The 19,027-nt window shown below is 39.3% G+C and overlaps 2 protein-coding genes across 5 annotated transcripts in view; one reads left to right on the top strand and one right to left on the bottom strand.

Annotated features, from left to right (window-relative positions):
• The window catches only part of wnt5b (wingless-type MMTV integration site family, member 5b), a 137,904-nt gene that overhangs the window by 46,691 nt on the left and 72,186 nt on the right, over positions 1 to 19,027 (bottom strand). Inside the window, exon 1 of one of the 4 annotated variants that reach the window (XM_048548443.2) lies at positions 13,928 to 14,495. The exons of the other annotated variants lie outside the window; for them this stretch is intronic. The gene's annotated coding sequence lies outside the window, so the exon portion shown is untranslated. Of the gene's footprint in view, positions 1 to 13,927; positions 14,496 to 19,027 lie in introns of those variants that run through there. 4 annotated transcript variants of the gene reach the window in all.
• LOC125460706 (F-box/LRR-repeat protein 14) lies at positions 13,976 to 17,478 on the top strand. The gene has a single exon (XM_048548444.2). The coding sequence runs from the start codon at positions 14,626 to 14,628 to the stop codon at positions 15,826 to 15,828; it is 1,203 nt and encodes a 400-aa protein (XP_048404401.1). The 5' UTR covers positions 13,976 to 14,625; the 3' UTR covers positions 15,829 to 17,478.

Below are 19,027 nucleotides of genomic sequence, written 5' to 3'. Positions count from 1 at the left end.
TCCCTTTTTACATCAAAAGCAATCTAATACCATTTAAGTAAATTGCTGCCATGTTATTAGTCTGACAGAAGGGGACAACTTCCCTTTTATCTGCATTATCATGCATCTGCCATGCATTTACCCATTCACTCAACTTGTCTGAATTGCCTTGAAGTCGCTTTGCTTTCCTCTTGCCACTCATAAACCTACCCGGTTTTGTGTCATTTGCAAAGTTGAAACTACTACATTTAATTCACTCATTCAAATCATTGGAATATATTGTGGATAGCTAGGGCCTGATCCACATGGTACTGCACAAATCAGAACTTCAATACCAGAAAGACCTTTTTATTCCTACTCTTTATTTCCTGTCTGCTAATTAATTCTCAATCCATATTAGTATCATATACCCAACGCCTTATACTTTAAGTTTGTACATTAACCTCTTATATGGGGCTTCACCAAAAGCTGTAGATTTGCCAACATAAGATGTCAATGACCTATATTAAATTATTAAGATGCAACAGTTATCAATCTGGTACAGGCATTAAAATACTTATATTTCACTCCAACTTTAATCCTATCCATTACCCGTGGAATCCAACCATACACTTACTTGGAGCATACAACATAATTTATCCATGGATTCCACATACCTTCACTTGTCTGAGGAGCACTGTATGTGTGGCTGTGTCTCCATGTCCCAATTACAATTATGCTGGAATACATTTCCATCGGTTCTTTCATATTGAACCAAGCCAATAACAAAGAAATTTAATCAATGATGGGGGTAGGTTTGGAAATCACAGACCCTACCTGACATTTTGTAACCAGAAGGAGACCCCTGCTTAATTTGATTAAGATCAAATCATAAAAAGAATGCACTTTTCAAATCACATCCACTGGGGGAATTCCAGGGAGCTTGGGAACTCACAGAACTTAATGCTCACAGTGAAACAATCTTAACATGGGTTATTAGATTACCTGACCATTATTATTCAAGAAAATTGCCAGAGAATAAATTACAATCATGAATGAGAAAAAAAGATTATTTTAAGTAACTATATTTTCAGTTCCTATTTTCACATTCCTTTTAATATCCAGCTTTGTGGAAGAATATATTTTGATTACATTTATTTGAATTCATCAATGAACCAAACTAGCCACACAGCGTAATGATGCCTCAAATGCTAATTGCCACTTGTCACCAAGGTATCATTCTATTATTTTCAACATCTCTCAATGGTATAGATATCATGGAGATTATTGTTTACATGGATGCCAAATGCAGATCCTATTTCCTCACCACATCCAACCTTTCCAATACAGTTTTCTGCCCTGTGACTGCAATATACTTCAAAGAGGCCAGGTGACATATTCAGAAATCTGCTTTATTCAACCTCAAACAGCATAACCTGATTAAACTACGTTTTTTTTCTCAAAATTGGGTACCTTAATCATATTATTCATAGGTTGCATTCAGTCCAAAATACCAAGAGTTGGAATTTGTATCAGGTGGGGGAGGACAGTGCAATCACAGACTGACCTCCTCCACCCCAACTCTACAAATGGCATAGGATCATCGGCAGGCTTAGGGGTAATGGTTGAGAAAACATTGGGGTTTACTGCCTCCAGTTGACACAAGGATCCTGTTAAGGAGGCAACCAACCCCTGGCCAGGCACCAGCCCAAAATCTGCCTGTCTGAATAAGCTGTTGGTCGCTTGTTGTCATTGGTTAAATCCCATCAGTGGAGGGAGAAAGCCTTTAACGGACTTGTAAAGGGCCCCAACTAGTCTATGCACAGGACAGGTTGTAAAGGTGCAAATAAAGTGGGCAAGATCAGTGGCCATAGCATGGCAGCCAATTTTACAGCTTTTGTGTGCCCACAAAATCCAGCCTCCAATCTCTCAACACCACACTTACCATAGTTTTTCCAGTTTATCTACTGTTTTTGTATTGGTGATATCCATGAGATATCGAAGATCCAAGCTGTATGCTTCCACTTTAATTTGTGCACTTCATCCATGAAGAGGTCACATGACATACAAGTCTCTCCTCAGTGGGGTGGCTTTGCGAGTTATTATTCCCCTCAGGGCTCAGTGCTTCTCTCAAACATACACATTACCTTATCATGATATACAAAATAATCTCAACTAATTCTTTATTTTCAGTGGAAAATATTTATTAATACAGAGTAATACTGAAAATAATACACAATCACAAACTCATTCAACTTTCAAAGTCATCAAAAGTGTTTCCGGTACTCCTTGGTTAAACAGCATCTGACTGTTTTGGGAGAAAATCAGAATAATTTTAATGTTGACAAATATCCAATGGCAATAACAGGGACAATACTTATGATGGTTATTAACTAAGTAGACAATAAGTGCTATGGATGCGAGGGTTCATGGAGCAGCCAGTCCTCATTATAATGGAGTTGTCAAGCTGCCAACCACAAACCACAATTTACAAATCTGCAAGTAGGAAATTAGATAGAGCAACCACGTGCAAGGTTTCTGATCCTGAAAGGAAACAGGTACTAACCCTGAAAAAAGAAGTAATACTGCAGGACAGCGAGTAATATGTGAATAGAACCAACAGCAGAAAATGCATGAGACAAATTTTACTGGAACTCTGTAGTAAACAGTTAAACAATAGAAAAGATTTATCAGCCTTGAGTCAGCTAAGAATTATCTCTTGAATCAACCTTGTTGAACGATCATGAAATTAACACTACAAGAACTTAGAAAGAAGTATAAATTAAAATGGGTGAATTTAATGCTAGATCAGTAGAGAAAGAAAAACAAAGAAATATTGTATAGAGACAAGAAAAGGGAGACAGAAAATTTCAAAGTTTTTAAATTTCACAACCACAATTAAAACCTCAAGGAGTGAGAATCCATACTTGTCGTATTTAATTGTCAATGTCAGAGTGGTGATTTGGAGCTAATTAACATTTATCATATTGTTAAAGGAATACTTATCCAGGAACAGACATGATTTAACTTTCTGCTGACATTAGTTTCTATCTGCCACATAACTTAATAGCATTCAATGCAATTAAATAAGAAAGAAATGTGCCATTTTCGTAAAGCTAAATGTTGATAGATGCAACTGCAGCAATAAGTTTAGCTATTTGAGTTTAAATGCTTATCTGTCCCAGCCTGATGTTGCTGAACCACAATCACACAAATAATGGTGAATCTCATCAGCCCTAACAATCACAGAAAAAAAATTAGAAGTGAAATACATTATAGAATTATACATTGTTACTTAGAAAAAACAGGATACAATTCCTATCAAATCTGCAGTGCTGTTTTCCTTCACAAATCAGCTAATTAATTCTACTTGTGCTTCTTCTCATATAGCACCTAATATTCACCTTTTTCAAGGAACCATCCAGTTCTCCTTAAACACACTCTGGGCTCTGCTTTGACAATGGCTTGTGGCACGAAATTCCACATTGTAAATAGCTGGTATATAAAAACATTTATTCTAGCCTCTTCTTTCAATGTTTTATATTTAGTTTAATTTGGGCTTTTGCTTCATTTTTGTCTCACCAAACCAGTGTGAGCAACTTATCCCTACTCACATCATAATCTTTCATAACATTTAATATCTTTATTGTTAACTTACATAGCTGTTCTGAAAATATCTCATATCTCTCCATAAATTGTAATAATTCAGCAGATCTCAAGTATGTTTCCTCTATTAATGTCCCAGGAGAGAGCCAGTCTATGTCACCTCAAGTGAATAAACATTTTCCACTCCAGCTTTTCCAAAGGCGTGCAGTCCCAAATTACATCGATGAAACCGGAACCTTACAACTTCTGTCACTCCAATACAATGTGTCAGCTAATTGGCAACACGTGTTGGAACCCATTACCATGCTCAAAAGTACACAAAACTGTCTGAGAAATACACAGAGTCTTTCAAGTGCTTACTACAGACATTTGTTCCCAGAGAGACAGCTGTGACTTAACCAAGTGCAGAAATCATAGACACTGGAGTAATGCCTTACTTGTTTTCCTTCTCACTATTTATCCAGTTAGGACCATATTCTCCATCTGGGTACTGATGTCAGATTAGCTTTAGCCCCCTCATGACAGGCCTCCCCTCCAGATCCTACTTCTTCGGATATGATTAACAATGTCCTCAAACTTCAGATCACCTGGTCTGCCATTAAAGAATAATTTGGGTCTAATCTTTGAGATCAAAACACTCAGGCCCAAAGAAGCTTTCCTGAAGGAAAACTGGGGTCATTGCAACAAGTGGATACGTAAATATATAGTACGTCACAGAGGATTACAATATCATGTTTGTTTATGTGTTGCTATGTAGATTTTGTAAGGTTGGACACAAATTATGGATTCACTACAAATTCTAGTAATTGTTGCATGGAAAGTCGAAGCAATGTGTAGAAAAGATCCTCATATCTTGTACTAGCTCTCCCTAACCATCAAAAAGGTACATAAATTTGACCAAAATGGATCAATCTCCCTGCACCAATCTCCTACACAAACAAGGAGTGGCATTACACTTGCTTGGGCCTTTGACCTGGTTTGGGGCTCTTTCATTGATTAAGCCAAGATACCTTACCTCAATCCCCTAAAACTTACCAGTGAATTCAATCAAGCCTCAAGCAATTACATTGACTGAAAAGTCCTGAACCCATCCTTGGCAAGCAGATTACACAAAACTATTTTAAAAGTTACATTGCTTTTTGAATAGAATATCACATTGTTACCCGAGCAGCTCACGGGTGGTATTTGTCCAAAATCTTGCCTTGAGTAGATTTTCATGTATCTATTGAAGGCAGTTAATTCTGGACTGTGGCTGGGGCTAGAAACACAGAGGCTTAATCACCCCATACCAGCTGTTGGTTATAACATATCACTTAGGATGGACTGAAAATGCTCATCAGTCAATTGTGTAGGAATAACCAAACCATTAGGATAAGAGGAATTTAAACAATGAATGAAAAAATCAATTGTTTACATGTTAAGTTACTGTTTAAAAGGTAAATAGTTATCTCAAAACCATTTTGAAAGTATTTATTACTGATAACTTCTCAGATTGCAAGTATGTACCTGATAAGACTGTTACTTCATATTGCTTTATTTGCTAGAGACAATACTACAATAGGAACATAATTCATAACAACATCTACTGCAGCAATCAAGACAGAGCCAGACATGACACAGAAATTTGTGCATGTGGTTATGCTTCATATCAAATTAAACCAAAGAGAATTCAGCAGGTATTATCACTGTCCAGTCAGTGAAGCCCTCATTCTGAACTTATGTCAAGTTTTAACTTCAATCTAAAGAAACAATGATAAAGTTGTTATGTGAATAGACATTTAATAATGTGGTGTTTCACATGGCCAACAGTGACTTGATTAATTTTGAATGGCATCATTATTTGTATCTGAAAATGATTTTATTACTTACATATTTCTACTTTGTTGCACTATTAAAACTGTGTGTAATTATTTTTAATCTTTCAAGAGGTACATCCAATGTTGTTCGCTTCCAATAAAAATTTATGCTTTAAAGGCTCAGGAGTTGTGGGGTTGGGTGTGTGGCCAGTGAAATAAATGTGAAAAACTTCAATCCAAACAGGAAATTGTAGCTCCAACTTGGCAGTGTAAAAAATGATGAAAATAATCAGTAGGTCAGTCAACAACACATAGGGAGAACCAGAAACAATTATCACAAATTGGTTAAGAGTAAATTTTGGCGAGTTTCATGGAGGGTTTCTCTCCGTGAGCAATAACAGGGTTTTTCACTCTATTCCCTGCAACTCACTTCATTACCTACATACCACCTTTCTCGAGCACACATTTCGGGTGATCTCCCTTCTCACCAGCACTGGAAACACTCGTCACAGCTGAAGACTCCCAGGATTCCCAGCACTAAGTTTAAAGCCCAGTCATGTATCAGACATTGTCCTAAACAGTGGACATGGAGAGAGAGGAACTGAAAATAAATATTTCTAAGTGTATGTAAGTGGCACAGTTGATACTTCATTGCAAAAACTTGTACCTTTGCAAATGTATTACTATTTATGAGCTAAGATACATAAGTTTACATGTCCTCAGCACCATCCCATTATAGAACCTATATAAGAGCAGGGGCTTCCTTTCCCCAAATTCCAGTGTAGCCTAACATCTTCTCATTGTTCAATGTGGGGCCAATCATGAACTGGAAAGGTGCCAAATGATTGAAACCATTCAATTCTATTCAGCAAAAGCAAAGAAAAATGATTAAAAGTTACACGTGCTTTTTAGAACAGACATGGACAGCTTGAATTTCAAGTGGCAACAAATTTACAGTCAATAAGTGATCACTGCATCCAGCTCACGTCTGTCAGAAGTGGATGTCAATTAAGTCCTGCCTAGCTTGTTGAGCCTGATATTGCAGCTCTCCTTCATCTAGAAGAGGATGATCCAATTGCACATTGACACAAGTTCCTCCCCAGATGATTGCTGCTGCTCTCCCAGATCTTAAGCATCCATCACACCCCTTCTTTGCCTCCACGAGTTGTGCAGAGTGCAGAATTTAAGTATTATGCCGCACACTCTGTCTGAACCAGACTGCAAGATCTCTCTTAGATCAATCAAAGCATCAGAACCTCATCTTTAGCAGATTGATCATTTGCTCCACAATGGTCATCAAAGACTGGGCAGCATTGTACCTACATTTCACTTCAGTCAGGGTGTTGCGTAAAAGGGTTATTAGCCACTGGAGAAAGGCCTTGCTGTCTTGGCATACAGTCCTTATTCCTATGAATCCAGCACAAATGGTGCTGTGCAAATACAGGAGATTATAAGTACTGAATGATTACTGATACCTAGTACCTCAAACCTACATCAGCCAAGAACACAGCATTTTTCAATACCAGGTGGTCTACCTAGTCTTGCAACAGAATTGTTTCCCTGAAAGATGACAAATTAAAAAGCACACTATTCCGTAGCAACACCATTCAAACAACAATTAAATGTGACAGGGAAAGTGGGCCAGCCTTTGGATGGCAATCCAAGTCAGGTTATTTCAAATGATAACTCCAAATACCTGCTCCAGCCTCAATAATCTTCCCTCACCCTTAAAGGTACTTGCTTGATGAAGTGCTAGGCAGTTTTAATTGATGCTAGCCACCCAAGAAATTGGCTCCTGCTGCTGAATCTGAGCAATAAACTGTACGATTAGCAGCGTTTGGCTACAAACTCAAGGAAATAATCAGGCATCACGAAGTCAGTGTTCTGCCTGCATTGTAAACAACAAGTTTTCAGAGACTCTCCAACTCAACATCATAGCTTTGATGCTTAGATTGTGGGTTGCAATACTTTATCATTATTGAATCTCTGACCTATGTTCTATTTTCCAGCCACTCTCCTACCCAAAGTGAAGCAGTGGTAAGGAGTCCCTCATCTTCAACCTTGAGCTTTGTGCATCTGTTCTTCCTTTAAGCAACCAACTCTGTTGCATCCCTCTCACTTTAAGCCCCAACCTCTACCCTGAATTTCTTCTTAATACATCCTCCTTTATGTCAAACCTGAATCTCTAGTTTAGTCTGCTCTCAATGAGTTTAACCTTCATCTAATGGATGTCTTTCCATTGATTTCACTGCCCTCTTTATACCTTTGTGCACCATACAAACCTATGCATGGCTCTGCTGTCATTCTTAGTTTCACCAAATTCTTTCATGAAGTTGCCCTTCCATTCTCTCTAATCTCTAGCACTACAAATACCCATAATCCCTAACATTAATCATTATTCTATGATAAAAGTCTGTACACCCCTACCTCTTTGCCCCACCTTTGGACAAACTGCCAGCTTCAAACCCCAAGGTTTCAAACTTCAATATAAAATGTTGTTTTGTTACCTCCCCAACCTCCCTTAAAACCCAACCATTGTTTGATCACCCCTCATGATTAGCATCTATTTTTCAGTACATCATTCAAAGTGATTCTTTTTCCCATATTAAAGGTTTTACATAAATGCAAATGGTTATTCTTGCTGATTAAATTTCTGATAATAATTTGTGACAAACTGTTCTGGAGAAAGAAGAGACAAGACATTGATTCTAAAATTACAAACTCATAATATTTTTAAGGATGTTTAACCATACATTATATGCCTTGGTGATAAACAATAAGGGGAACTGGGAAGATTTTGTGCTCAATGTTTTATTTTTAAAGTGTTATTTGATCTCACTAATCTAGTAATGCAATAGTATAACAGGCCTGAAGTTAAAGAGTGGCAAAATGAGCCAAAGTTCACACTCCTGATTACTGTCCAGAGGCTGACACCCTCCACAACCTGAAAAGCAAATACAAAGGAAAAGAAAAGATCACACTCAGTTGTGGTGCCTCCCATTTATTGACAATAGCCTGTTAAAAATCATGTCTGGATTTAGTCATGCAACTGCATCTCAGCACAGTCCATAGCTGTGAGGAAGGGAAGGGGTTGGAAGGAAAACAAATAATCAAGGTAAATAGATGACTAAAGTGATCAAAATGAAAATATTTGCATATATGCTTTCACTTCCTGCTTGTCTGTTAATTATGCAATCATTGCATTGAAGGTACAGGGAATTGGATGCAGCACTTCATTTATGTTTTAATTTTTTAAGGCCCTTTCCTATTTCTCACTGGTGTGCAGCCTAATGCAAGTCAGTTACTTCTTAAGTTTTGTCCATGCTATTGTTCATTATGAGCTCTGACAATTAATGTCAACAGGCCATCCAACAACTGACCAAATTAGAGCCAATTTTAACATCTCTTCTTCCAACATTCAGCAGTATGTGCACATTGCAGAGCTGCCTGATAGTGATTAAAGTAGGAATTCAAGTCCATTATTTTGCCTCATTAATCAGTGGTCACTGAGATCAAATGTATTTACATTCCTAGCTGATATCAGCATTAATAACAATTTGTATTTTATATTAGATAACAAGGTGTAGAGCTGGACGAACACAGCAGGCCAAGCAGCATCAGAGGAGCAGGAAAGCTGACGTTTCAGGCCTAGAAGGGTCAAATTGAGCGAATGTGATATATATGAAATTCCAGGAAGTCTTCAACAAGGCACTGGACAGGAAACTACTGGAAGAGATAAATCAGTTTGGAACAGGAGGAGAAATAACAATAATAATTCATAAATAAATCTAAAACTTTTAGTCTGTGAGGAATTATTCCAAAATATTTTGAAACAGTTCACATTTTTCTTCTAATTTGAGAATAGTACAAAGATGCCAAAGAAGACAACATTTTAGAAGAAATTAAGCAAGTTGCATCTTTTTTTAAAAAAAAGAAATTTAAATGGAACTATGGGCTTTAATTTGACTTTGCCTGTAATGGAATTGTTAGAAGTGTAGTTTGGGTGGCAATATAAACACCCAAAATCTCAATGTCCAACACCAAAAAAGTGAGAAACAAACAACAGAAAATCCAAAGCCTCTCATATTTGGAATGGCTGGATAAATGAGTGATAAATAGCAAGAATCACAGTACACCATGACAAAAATGATGTGTTCATTGTCAGGTTGGTAAGTGTAGTTTCACTAGCACATTATGACGAAGAACTCTATAACTGTAAAATATATGAACTGTGATTGATATGGATAGATATCAATTGATAGATTTTAAGAAGTATTGCTATTGAAAAAAATACCCCTCATGGCATCTCAAACTGCTTACAGTCAATGAGCTGCATTTATCATTATGATGCTGATGGCTAGCTAATTACCATATCCTAAAAATGAACACATATTGCAAAAGTTAATAATTATTTTTTGGGTCTATATTATTTTCCATCAAATCTTCTTTCAATTTCTCTCCTTGACCTCCACAAAGAAGAATTCAGTTCAATGTATAATTTTTCAAGTAAGAAATGAGCTTGAATAGTGAATATAGTAAGCTGTGCTCCTGGGGCCCAAAAAGTACATTTGCATCAAGGGCCATTACATATCAATTAGAAACAGAAAGACGGATGAATTTCTCCTCTCTCCATCCATGGGGTCAACGAAAGAAATTGAGTACCAAATAGTGCCTTTACCAATGCAGCCATGTGAAACGGGAGTGTAGTTTTATGGCCTGACATGGATTTGCGATGTTTTGTTGAAACCTGTAAAAGTGTTCTGAAGGCATTGCAGCCCATGTTGCATCATAATGGATTGGGATACCTAAACCAATTATTGCAGTCTCAACAAAGTACAATATCTTGCTACAAGAAGGATTAACATTTTCCTGAATCCAAACTTTTTACAGTTGACAATTAGAATGACTGTCAGCCATGGTTCAGCTCGAAGCACTCTTTCCTTTAGGTAACAAGGTTCTAGATGCACTACACAGCCTCTGTGTTGAAATCTTGGCTGACACTACAGTGCAGTCCCCAAGGAGTACAGAGATACCGTTTTCCAGATGAGATTTTAGACCACGGCCTCATTTGCCTGCTCAGATAGATGTAAGTAATTCCTATAATGGTAATATTCAAAGACAAACAAGGGAGCTATCCCTGGTGTCCTGGCCAATATTTATCCCTCAAATAAAATGCAAAGAAATTCAGATTATTTGATCATTATTACATTGTTTGTGGGACCTTGTAGGGTGCTATTTGGCTTCCTTTTTCCCTGCACTACAGCAGTGACCTCACTTCAAGAAATACTTCATCAGCTGGAAATGCAACATTTTCTTTCTTACAAACATGTAACTAGGATATCTCTAGTCATTCATTTTTACGCAAACAAAACTACTTTCCAATAGATGTCGTGAGTGCACCCAAGCAAAACATAACTCTGTTATGTAGTCTACAGTTTCCTTCCTGCATTCAGTCAAAATTCAAATGCAGCTAATAGCCTAAATCTCAGGATATAGAGAAAAATGTCTTTTTTTGCTGGGAAGAACAGAAACTCTGTTTTCCATTAAATCACGGATCTGCTCTTATGTCTTCATTTGAACAAGAAATCAACTTATTTTAGTTCTACAGTAACAGTGCATGCCTTGAACAATCAAAAGCTTCCTTTATAATACCATTTTATTCAAGGAATTATAAACTTCCACAGGACACAATACAGCCATAATTCATAAGTTTGGCTCCTTGGATGAAAAGATTGTCCTATGACAAAAGGCTGAGTAAATTGGGCCTACACTGTCTCGAGTTTAGAAGAATGAGAGGTAGTCTCTTTGAACATACAAGAGTCTGAAAAGGCTTAACAAGATCAGCACAGAGAGGTTGTTTATCTAGTTGGGGATGTCAGAACACAGTGCACAATCTCAGGTGAAGGGGTTGATCATTTTGGACGAGGCTGAGGAAGAATTTGTGGATTCTTTGAATCTTTGAGGAATTCACAACCCAGAGGGTTATGGATGTTCAATTGTTAAATAAATGTAAGGCTGTGATAACTAGATGGTTGGTCTGACAGGATAATCAACGTATATGAAGAGCAGGCAGGAAAGTGGAGCTGAGGCAGGTGATCAACCCTCACCATATTGAATGGCAAAGAAGAATTTAGGGGTTGCATGGCCAATCTTTTCTCCTATTTATTGTGTAGTAAAGAAAGCTATCAACTATTCGTCCGTATTAACAGTCTTCATTTCATTCAACTAGATGAAACACTGCCAAAAACCGCTTCCTTTCAAAGTAAAGCAAATTTTAAGTTAGTCTGCAGAAAATTGAAACAATAGCACAAGAGTGTAACAGGACCCTATTTTAATAAAGAAGGAGTAGGAAGATTAGTGAATTATTGTTTTCAAATAAATTCTTGATAAGACTCCTGCATGAAATCATCAAATGCAAAATAACCAGCAATGTTTAATGTGAGTTAGCCAACACTCGCAGTTGGAGATGCTGCCTGTCCAGGACAGCGCAAAGGGAGCACCATATTATTTTATCCCATTCAATTTCATGAATAATAACAACTTTGAAAAAGACAAAACTGATGAATTGATGCTATTTCTTCTTCCAGACATATGACACAGAGTGACATACCTCTTCTACTACCGCAGTAGCCAAGACAGAAGAGAGTTTGCATTCATTACAATAAAGTAAAATTAAAACATACGGCTTGAATAAAGCACCTGAATCAGTAATGAACATACCTGTTTTTGTTAAATTAAAGGCATTTCCTTTGCATTCAGCATATTGTTATGGAAACTCCTACTCTCCCTGTTCTCTTGAAAATTGACTAAAGGCATCTGTTATTTCGGTGCAATATAGTGAGAAACTTGTGTTTTTGCCTCATTGCCCCTTAAAAAAACTGTAATTCCAAAAGCTTATTATTTGCTTTTAATTGCCCTTCTACTGACGTTGGGTAAACAGTTGTTCATTGTGTGCATGGACTGCGGGCCCCTCCACCCCGATGAGCAGAATATACTGCAGTTATTCGGGTGCAGACGTTATTCACCATCAAAACCTGCTTGTGTAATTTGTGTTTGTATTTACAAGCTGACAACACAAATTGTCGCTCCTCGCTTCCATTCCGGTGCCGGGGCCAGTCTGAAGGTGTCGCACACGCGCTCTGATAGACAATCCCACAGTCGCCGCAGTCTCCACCCCCGCCCGGCTCTTTAAAGGCCTCTCGCTGTCTCCAAGCCTTTTTGAAAGTTAACTCTTCGATGTTAGCAAGTGTTCACAATAACAACACGGCTAGTTTCACACCTTAATCACAATATATATTACTTAGAGCTAAGAAGGGCTACTCTTGTCTCGTCAAAAAATATTATTTTTGTATGATAAGATCTATGGTAATGTATCCAGGAACAATATATAAACGCATGATATAAACTCAGGATATTATCAAAACTGAGAATACAAGGTGTAGAGCTGGATGAACACAGCAGACAAGCAGCATCAGAGGAGCAGGAAAGCTGACGTTTCGGGCCTAGACCCTTCGCCCGAAACGTCAGCTTTCCTGCTTGTCTGATGCTATTTGACCTGGAGTGTTCATCCAGCTGCGTATTCATCGTGCATCTGCAGTTCCTGCTATCTCTGAAACAATATTATCAAAACTGATGATTTGATATGAAGTCCAAACCTGTTTTAGTTGAATCATAATTGCTAGACACAAAGGAAAACGAATATGTAGTTTAAGCATTGACGAAGTCAACACTCATTACATTGAGCACAGAAAACAACGGCCTGTTTATAATGTGGCTGTATATCTGGGCCAATATTCGTCTTAGTTTGGGTTTAAAAAGCTGTAATTAGGTACAAAAAGAAAATACTGCGGACGCTTGAAATTTGAAATAAAAACAGAAAATTCTGGATATACTCGGCAAGTCTGGCAGCATCAGCGGGGAGAGGAACAGCGTTTATGTTTTAGGCCTGTGACCTTTCATCAAAGGAATTAATTGCAATTCATATGCTTCGGTAGATTCGCGTCGAAAGCGAGACTTTAAGGAACAACAGCGAAATTTGTGGCCGGGTTTACGCACATGGAACAGAATCACAATTTTTAAAAAAAAAATCATAATTCCATAAAGATTCACAATCCTCTCGAGTAAAGAAAATTTCTCTTTCACAACGCAGCTGAATTGGTTAAGGTTACACGCGTATGGAGTCACCGTGCAAAGTACTTCCCACGTCCCTTCAACACTGTTGGTGTCCCTACACCCAAAATGCAGTTCAAGAAGGCGACTCAACACCACCTTCTGCAGGGCAAAGGGGGATGGACAATAAATGCAACGCCCACGTCGCATGAATCGATTTTTTAAAATAAAAACCATAAAGTCTAAGTCGTAAATTTTGTGGCATTCGAACGACTATCGCCTTTTAACTCGGGTTGGGGCAGGGAGGGTTTTTTTATTTTAAAGAAATGAGAATGAAATGTTCGCACTTGGTTGTTGGGGGGGGGGTGAATTTCCAGGTGAGAAAGGCTACATTTTCCCTACGCACCGGGCACTCCAGGGTTAATGGAAAGTGAAGTGAATTGTAAGAAGTTGGTTACCTAGGGAACGATTCTTGCCGTTCCATCTGGGCGAGACCAACTGCCGTCTGAAACGGCGGGGTAGTCCGAGTGCAGAAGGCAACGCTGCTTCAACTCTCACATCATTTATGCTTCCCTGTCAAACGAAACCGAACGGGTCACCACAGCAGGTCAGGCCATTCCTGAGCCGAGCAGGAGGTTTGCGTTCTGGCAGCGCGATTCTCCTGCTGCTTTTAATTTCCGGGGACACCCCCGCGATGGAAAATGCTGCGCGCCTGCCAAGTGGGTTTGAAAAGATCAGACAAAGGCCGCAGGAAGCCCTCGGGCTGCAGGCGTGAGAGTGAGAGCGAGGAGCTCCGATGGAGGAGGACGACGAGGGGGTGGGTGCATTCGTTCAAAAGGAACAACTCCGCGGCCTCCACTTTTTAATCCCCCCTCCTTCCTCCTCGTCCCGCGATTTCAAGTAATACAAGCCTGGGTGGGGAATGCATCGGCAGTCGTGCCTTTAGGCTAAGAGCCCAGAGTTTTAAAGCTGCTTTTCTGATGCGCCGAAGGGTTTTGCAGTTTGAATCCGACTGCGCAACGAGCAGCAGCAGCAGGATCACGTGACGCAGTCCCGGGGATCGCGAATTGATCGATTGGCCCAAAAAAAATAGGGAGAGACTGAGACATTGAGAGAGAAAGGGAGAGAGGCCAGTGGGAAATCAGGTCAAAAAAATATGGAGACGCACATCTCCTGTCTCTTCCCGGAGATTTTAGCCATGATCTTCAGTTATCTGGACGTGCGGGACAAAGGGCGAGCGGCACAAGTGTGCGCGGCCTGGAGGGACGCTGCTTACCACAAATCCGTCTGGAGGGGGGTCGAAGCCAAGTTGCATCTGAGGAGAGCCAACCCTTCCCTGTTCCCCAGCCTGCAGGCCAGGGGCATCAGGCGGGTGCAGATCCTCAGCCTGCGCCGCAGCCTCAGCTATGTGATCCAGGGCATGCCCAACATCGAGAGCCTCAACCTCAGCGGCTGCTACAACTTGACAGACATCGGCCTGGGACACGCGTTCGTGCAGGAGATCCCGTCCCTTAACGTGCTGAACCTGAGCCTCTGCAAACAGATCACCGACAGCAGCCTGGGCAGAATCGCGCAGTACCTCAAGAACCTGGAGGTGCTGGAGCTGGGCGGCTGCAGCAACATCACCAACACGGGCCTTCTGCTCATAGCCTGGGGCTTGCACAGACTCAAGAGCCTAAATTTGAGGAGCTGCCGGCATGTCTCGGATGTCGGCATCGGCCATTTGGCAGGCATGACCAGGAGCGCTGCGGAAGGCTGCTTAAACCTGGAGTATCTGACTTTACAGGACTGCCAGAAACTCTCGGATCTTTCCTTAAAACACATCTCCAAAGGCCTGACCAAGCTCAAGGTTCTCAACCTGAGTTTCTGCGGTGGGATTTCAGACGCGGGTATGTTGCACCTATCACACATGACCAGTTTGTGGAGTCTCAACTTGAGATCCTGCGACAACATCAGCGATACCGGCATCATGCATTTGGCTATGGGTAGCTTGAGACTGACCGGTTTGGACGTTTCCTTTTGTGACAAGATAGGTGACCAGAGCCTGGCTTACATTGCTCAAGGCTTGTTTCAGCTGAAGTCGCTTTCCCTCTGCTCTTGCCACATAAGTGATGACGGCATCAACAAAATGGCCCGGCAGATGCACGAATTGAGGACCCTAAATATCGGCCAGTGTGTAAGGATTACAGACAAAGGACTGGAGCTCATAGCTGACCACTTGACCCAGCTCACTGGCATTGATCTTTACGGCTGCACAAAAATCACCAAAAGGGGATTGGAAAGAATAACGCAACTTCCCTGCCTGAAAGTTCTTAACTTGGGACTCTGGCAGATGACTGAAAGTGAAAAAGTAAGGTGAAAAATTTTGTTTAAAACAAACACTTAAGAATCGCCTCCATTGCTGTCAAAACAGGAGTATTCTGTTGTTTTTATTCCTCCAAAAATTATGACTTTTTAAAAAGTGATGTTCGTTTTGTTGTAACTTACACGGCAAATAATTTCTACACTGTGCTATCAAATAATTTGCAGTACAGTATTCCCATCCTTCAACATGGCTTTCAATTTCAAAACAAAAAATAATTCTGACGGTGGTCACTGTTTCTGGAATTTGGTTCATACTTTTTGTTCTGTTGATAATATGCATATTGCGGATAGACACATTCAAGGCTACCTCGTTTTCTTTTGTGCCCTGAAATTGAGAAGTTTCACAGTAAAATCTGTCCTTACAGCAACATTTCCCCTCCCCGCCTCTGGTCGGTCTACAGCGTTACCCTTTGGACAGAAAACAAAGATATATTTCAATGAAAGTAAAGTTGGCTGGAAACATTTTTACAAATAATCTATGAAGCACACATGACGCTGGTTTTCTTAGACTTGGCTGCACTCAAGTCAAAAACCACCGAACTATAGTTTTATGCAAAGGAAACAAAAAAAGAACTGAAGTTGGAAACTAGACGCCTTGATCTGGCAGCTGTACAGGCTTTTCTTTTCGGTTGAGATTTACAACAGTTTATGGGGGGGAAGCTTACTTTCCCCGTCTTTTTAGCAATGGTTAAAGCCTGTTCTACCTTAAATAGGGCGACCACGTCAAGTGAAGAATCATCGATTTCCCGAGGATTGAATGCCTGTCAGGGCCATGATGCAGAGACAGGCAGTTAGTTGCTGAAGGAAAACAAAATCCTGCTGATCAACCTATATTTGAATTGTACTGTATGTGAATTTGTAAATGATACTTAAACGTTTTATATTCTTACAGTAAACGTTAAAAAGCTGATATTTATATAATAAAGACGGGAAAATATGAAGTATGTTTTGGAAAAAAAGTGTCAGTGCCCCCATTGTGTGTGATCATTTCGAAAAGTACGGTGGTGGAAGTGGGCCAATGGCGCCTTGTTGTCAGTGACGAGATGCAGTCGAGGGCAGCTTTGTGGAGCCTCGCTGTGTCTGATCAGGTTTCCTTTTCACCCGGATGGCCTTGTTCCTTACACTGGGTACCGTATTCTCAAACCTCCCGACGATTCCCGTCGCTTTTTTTTTTAATATGTAAGAATAAAGGGAGTTTGATGGTCTGGGCGAACCCGACGCTGGCGCTGTATTGTTGGGCAAAGTTAAAAAGCTACAGCGCTCTCCTTTTCTGCTTGCCTGCTCATGCATACCAAATAGCTTAGTGTTCAGCTCCCTCAGGATCCTCGTCCTGCCCCCGAGGTTTTTTTTAAAAAGCATTCTTGTCCATTTCTGAGTGCGTTTAATCGGCTTTTCAAGCGGAAAAGAAGGCTGCTCCAATACTAACTCAGCAGCAGTTTTTTTTTAAAAGAAGTGGGTTGGGAATATATAATAGTTCTGTGAGTGTGAATTTTTTTTAATAACCATTTTCCCTCCCAGCCCCTCCCCCAAGTTCTAACGAGCATTTTAACGATTCCACACTGGCTTTCAGAATTTTTAATTCATGACAGTTGATTTAATGATATTTTTAATGTTTTCAACAGACAAGTAGCATTTTTTTTTTCTTTTAACAGCTTCTTGGTAGAATATGGCTGTTCAGAATAAAATGTTTTGTTGAGGTCTGCCCAGTCTGGAATTTTTCAGCCATTTTTTTAATAAGCAGTGCTTTTTTTTCCCCCTGATTTTCTTTTTAAGGTGGAAGAGGCCTTAAGCTGCTAGGACTGCCACTTGGGGTGCAACCCAGAATACCTCGCTATCGCATATACATCCAGTTTCAGTGATGTGCCTTCCAACTGCTCTTCCCCTAACCATCATAGGTTGAGGTTTTTAAATATATAAGTAAAGCTTTTTTTAAACAACAAGTTGTATTTATACAATATCACATCGAGTAGGACTGAAATTATTCAAAAAAGCAGGTTGTCTTGGGATTTGTCTTTTAACTTAAGTTTGCTGAGAGGTAACATTAAAAAAAACAAAATCCAGAATTTTAATTTGATAATTGCATGACTTTATCAATCGTAAGATATAGTCCATGTCAGAAATTAAAATTTAAGAAGTGGCAGAAATGATTTGGGGGAAAGGGAACATGGCTGACTGTCACTACACTTTTTCAATATTCCCATGACATGTTCTGGAAACTAAAAATGACTAAATTTCTGTTACCTTCCTGCCCCTCCAGTGAGAGAACTATCTGAACCTGCTTAACATGTTAACATTCAAACAGAGCAGAGATGATCAATATAATCCAAAGCTATTAAGTAGAATATTTGTGTACATGATTCTCAAACACAAGTTCATGTTCAACCATTTGATATTTTCCATCAGACATCTGTTTTGTTTGCAGTTTGTAGTGCCTACGTTAGAAATACACATTTCAAATTCACTGCATCTAATTAAAATCGTACTTTTACTCTTCACTTTTTAAGATGAGGGTAATTGTGGTAAAATAATGTCTTTTCCAAAACACAAGAAAATGTAGTTTTTTTTTAAACTACAACTGATTTCTTAACCAGTGCTAGAAATTTGTGCTCCACACAAGCTCCAGATATTCCACCATTTTCCCTTATTATGATAAGATGCTGTCCCCTCAAATAACAGTAGATTATTAATAATTCTGCAAACCCATTCATGAGGGTTCACAATGAAACTTCTACTGTGCTTTTAAACACTTGGGTCAGAACACCACAAATGTGTAGACAACAAAAGCTACTCCAAAGTAATGATGTACAAAAGGGGTGACATGACCACAGACCCAACCAGGTTGAAATGTAAAATACTCACAGGCTGCAATATAGGACTTAACTTCCCAAAATTCATTAACTAAAGATAGAGTCAGAGACAAAGATATATACTAGACCTTGATTGCAGGAGACTTATAAACAGTAGGATGGCAAATACCAAAGTAGGGTATGTTCTCTTTCTAAAGCCGTCTTATACAAAAGTGAATATGATTGTTTAATCCAACAAGTTAAGTCCAGGTAAGATTAAATTCTTTTCTGAATGAAATACATGAATATTAAAATTGTTTCTTTCCATGTTATAATACCAGGGATGAGAAAATTCTGCCTTTTGGCAGATTTTCATTCTGCCTGAACATGATATTCTTTTCTTGGAAA

The sequence above is a fragment of the Stegostoma tigrinum genome, chromosome 18, assembly GCF_030684315.1.
Source record: "Stegostoma tigrinum isolate sSteTig4 chromosome 18, sSteTig4.hap1, whole genome shotgun sequence".
NCBI lineage: Eukaryota > Metazoa > Chordata > Chondrichthyes > Orectolobiformes > Stegostomatidae > Stegostoma > Stegostoma tigrinum.
Note: the sequence above shows the minus strand (reverse complement) of the source record. Positions and strands in the feature narration are given on the sequence as shown.

Bases quoted from the DNA above. Each gene is read 5' to 3' on its own strand.
- LOC125460706 (XM_048548444.2), top strand. From the start codon at position 14,626: ATGGAGACGCACATCTCCTGTCTCTTCCCGGAGATTTTAGCCATGATC.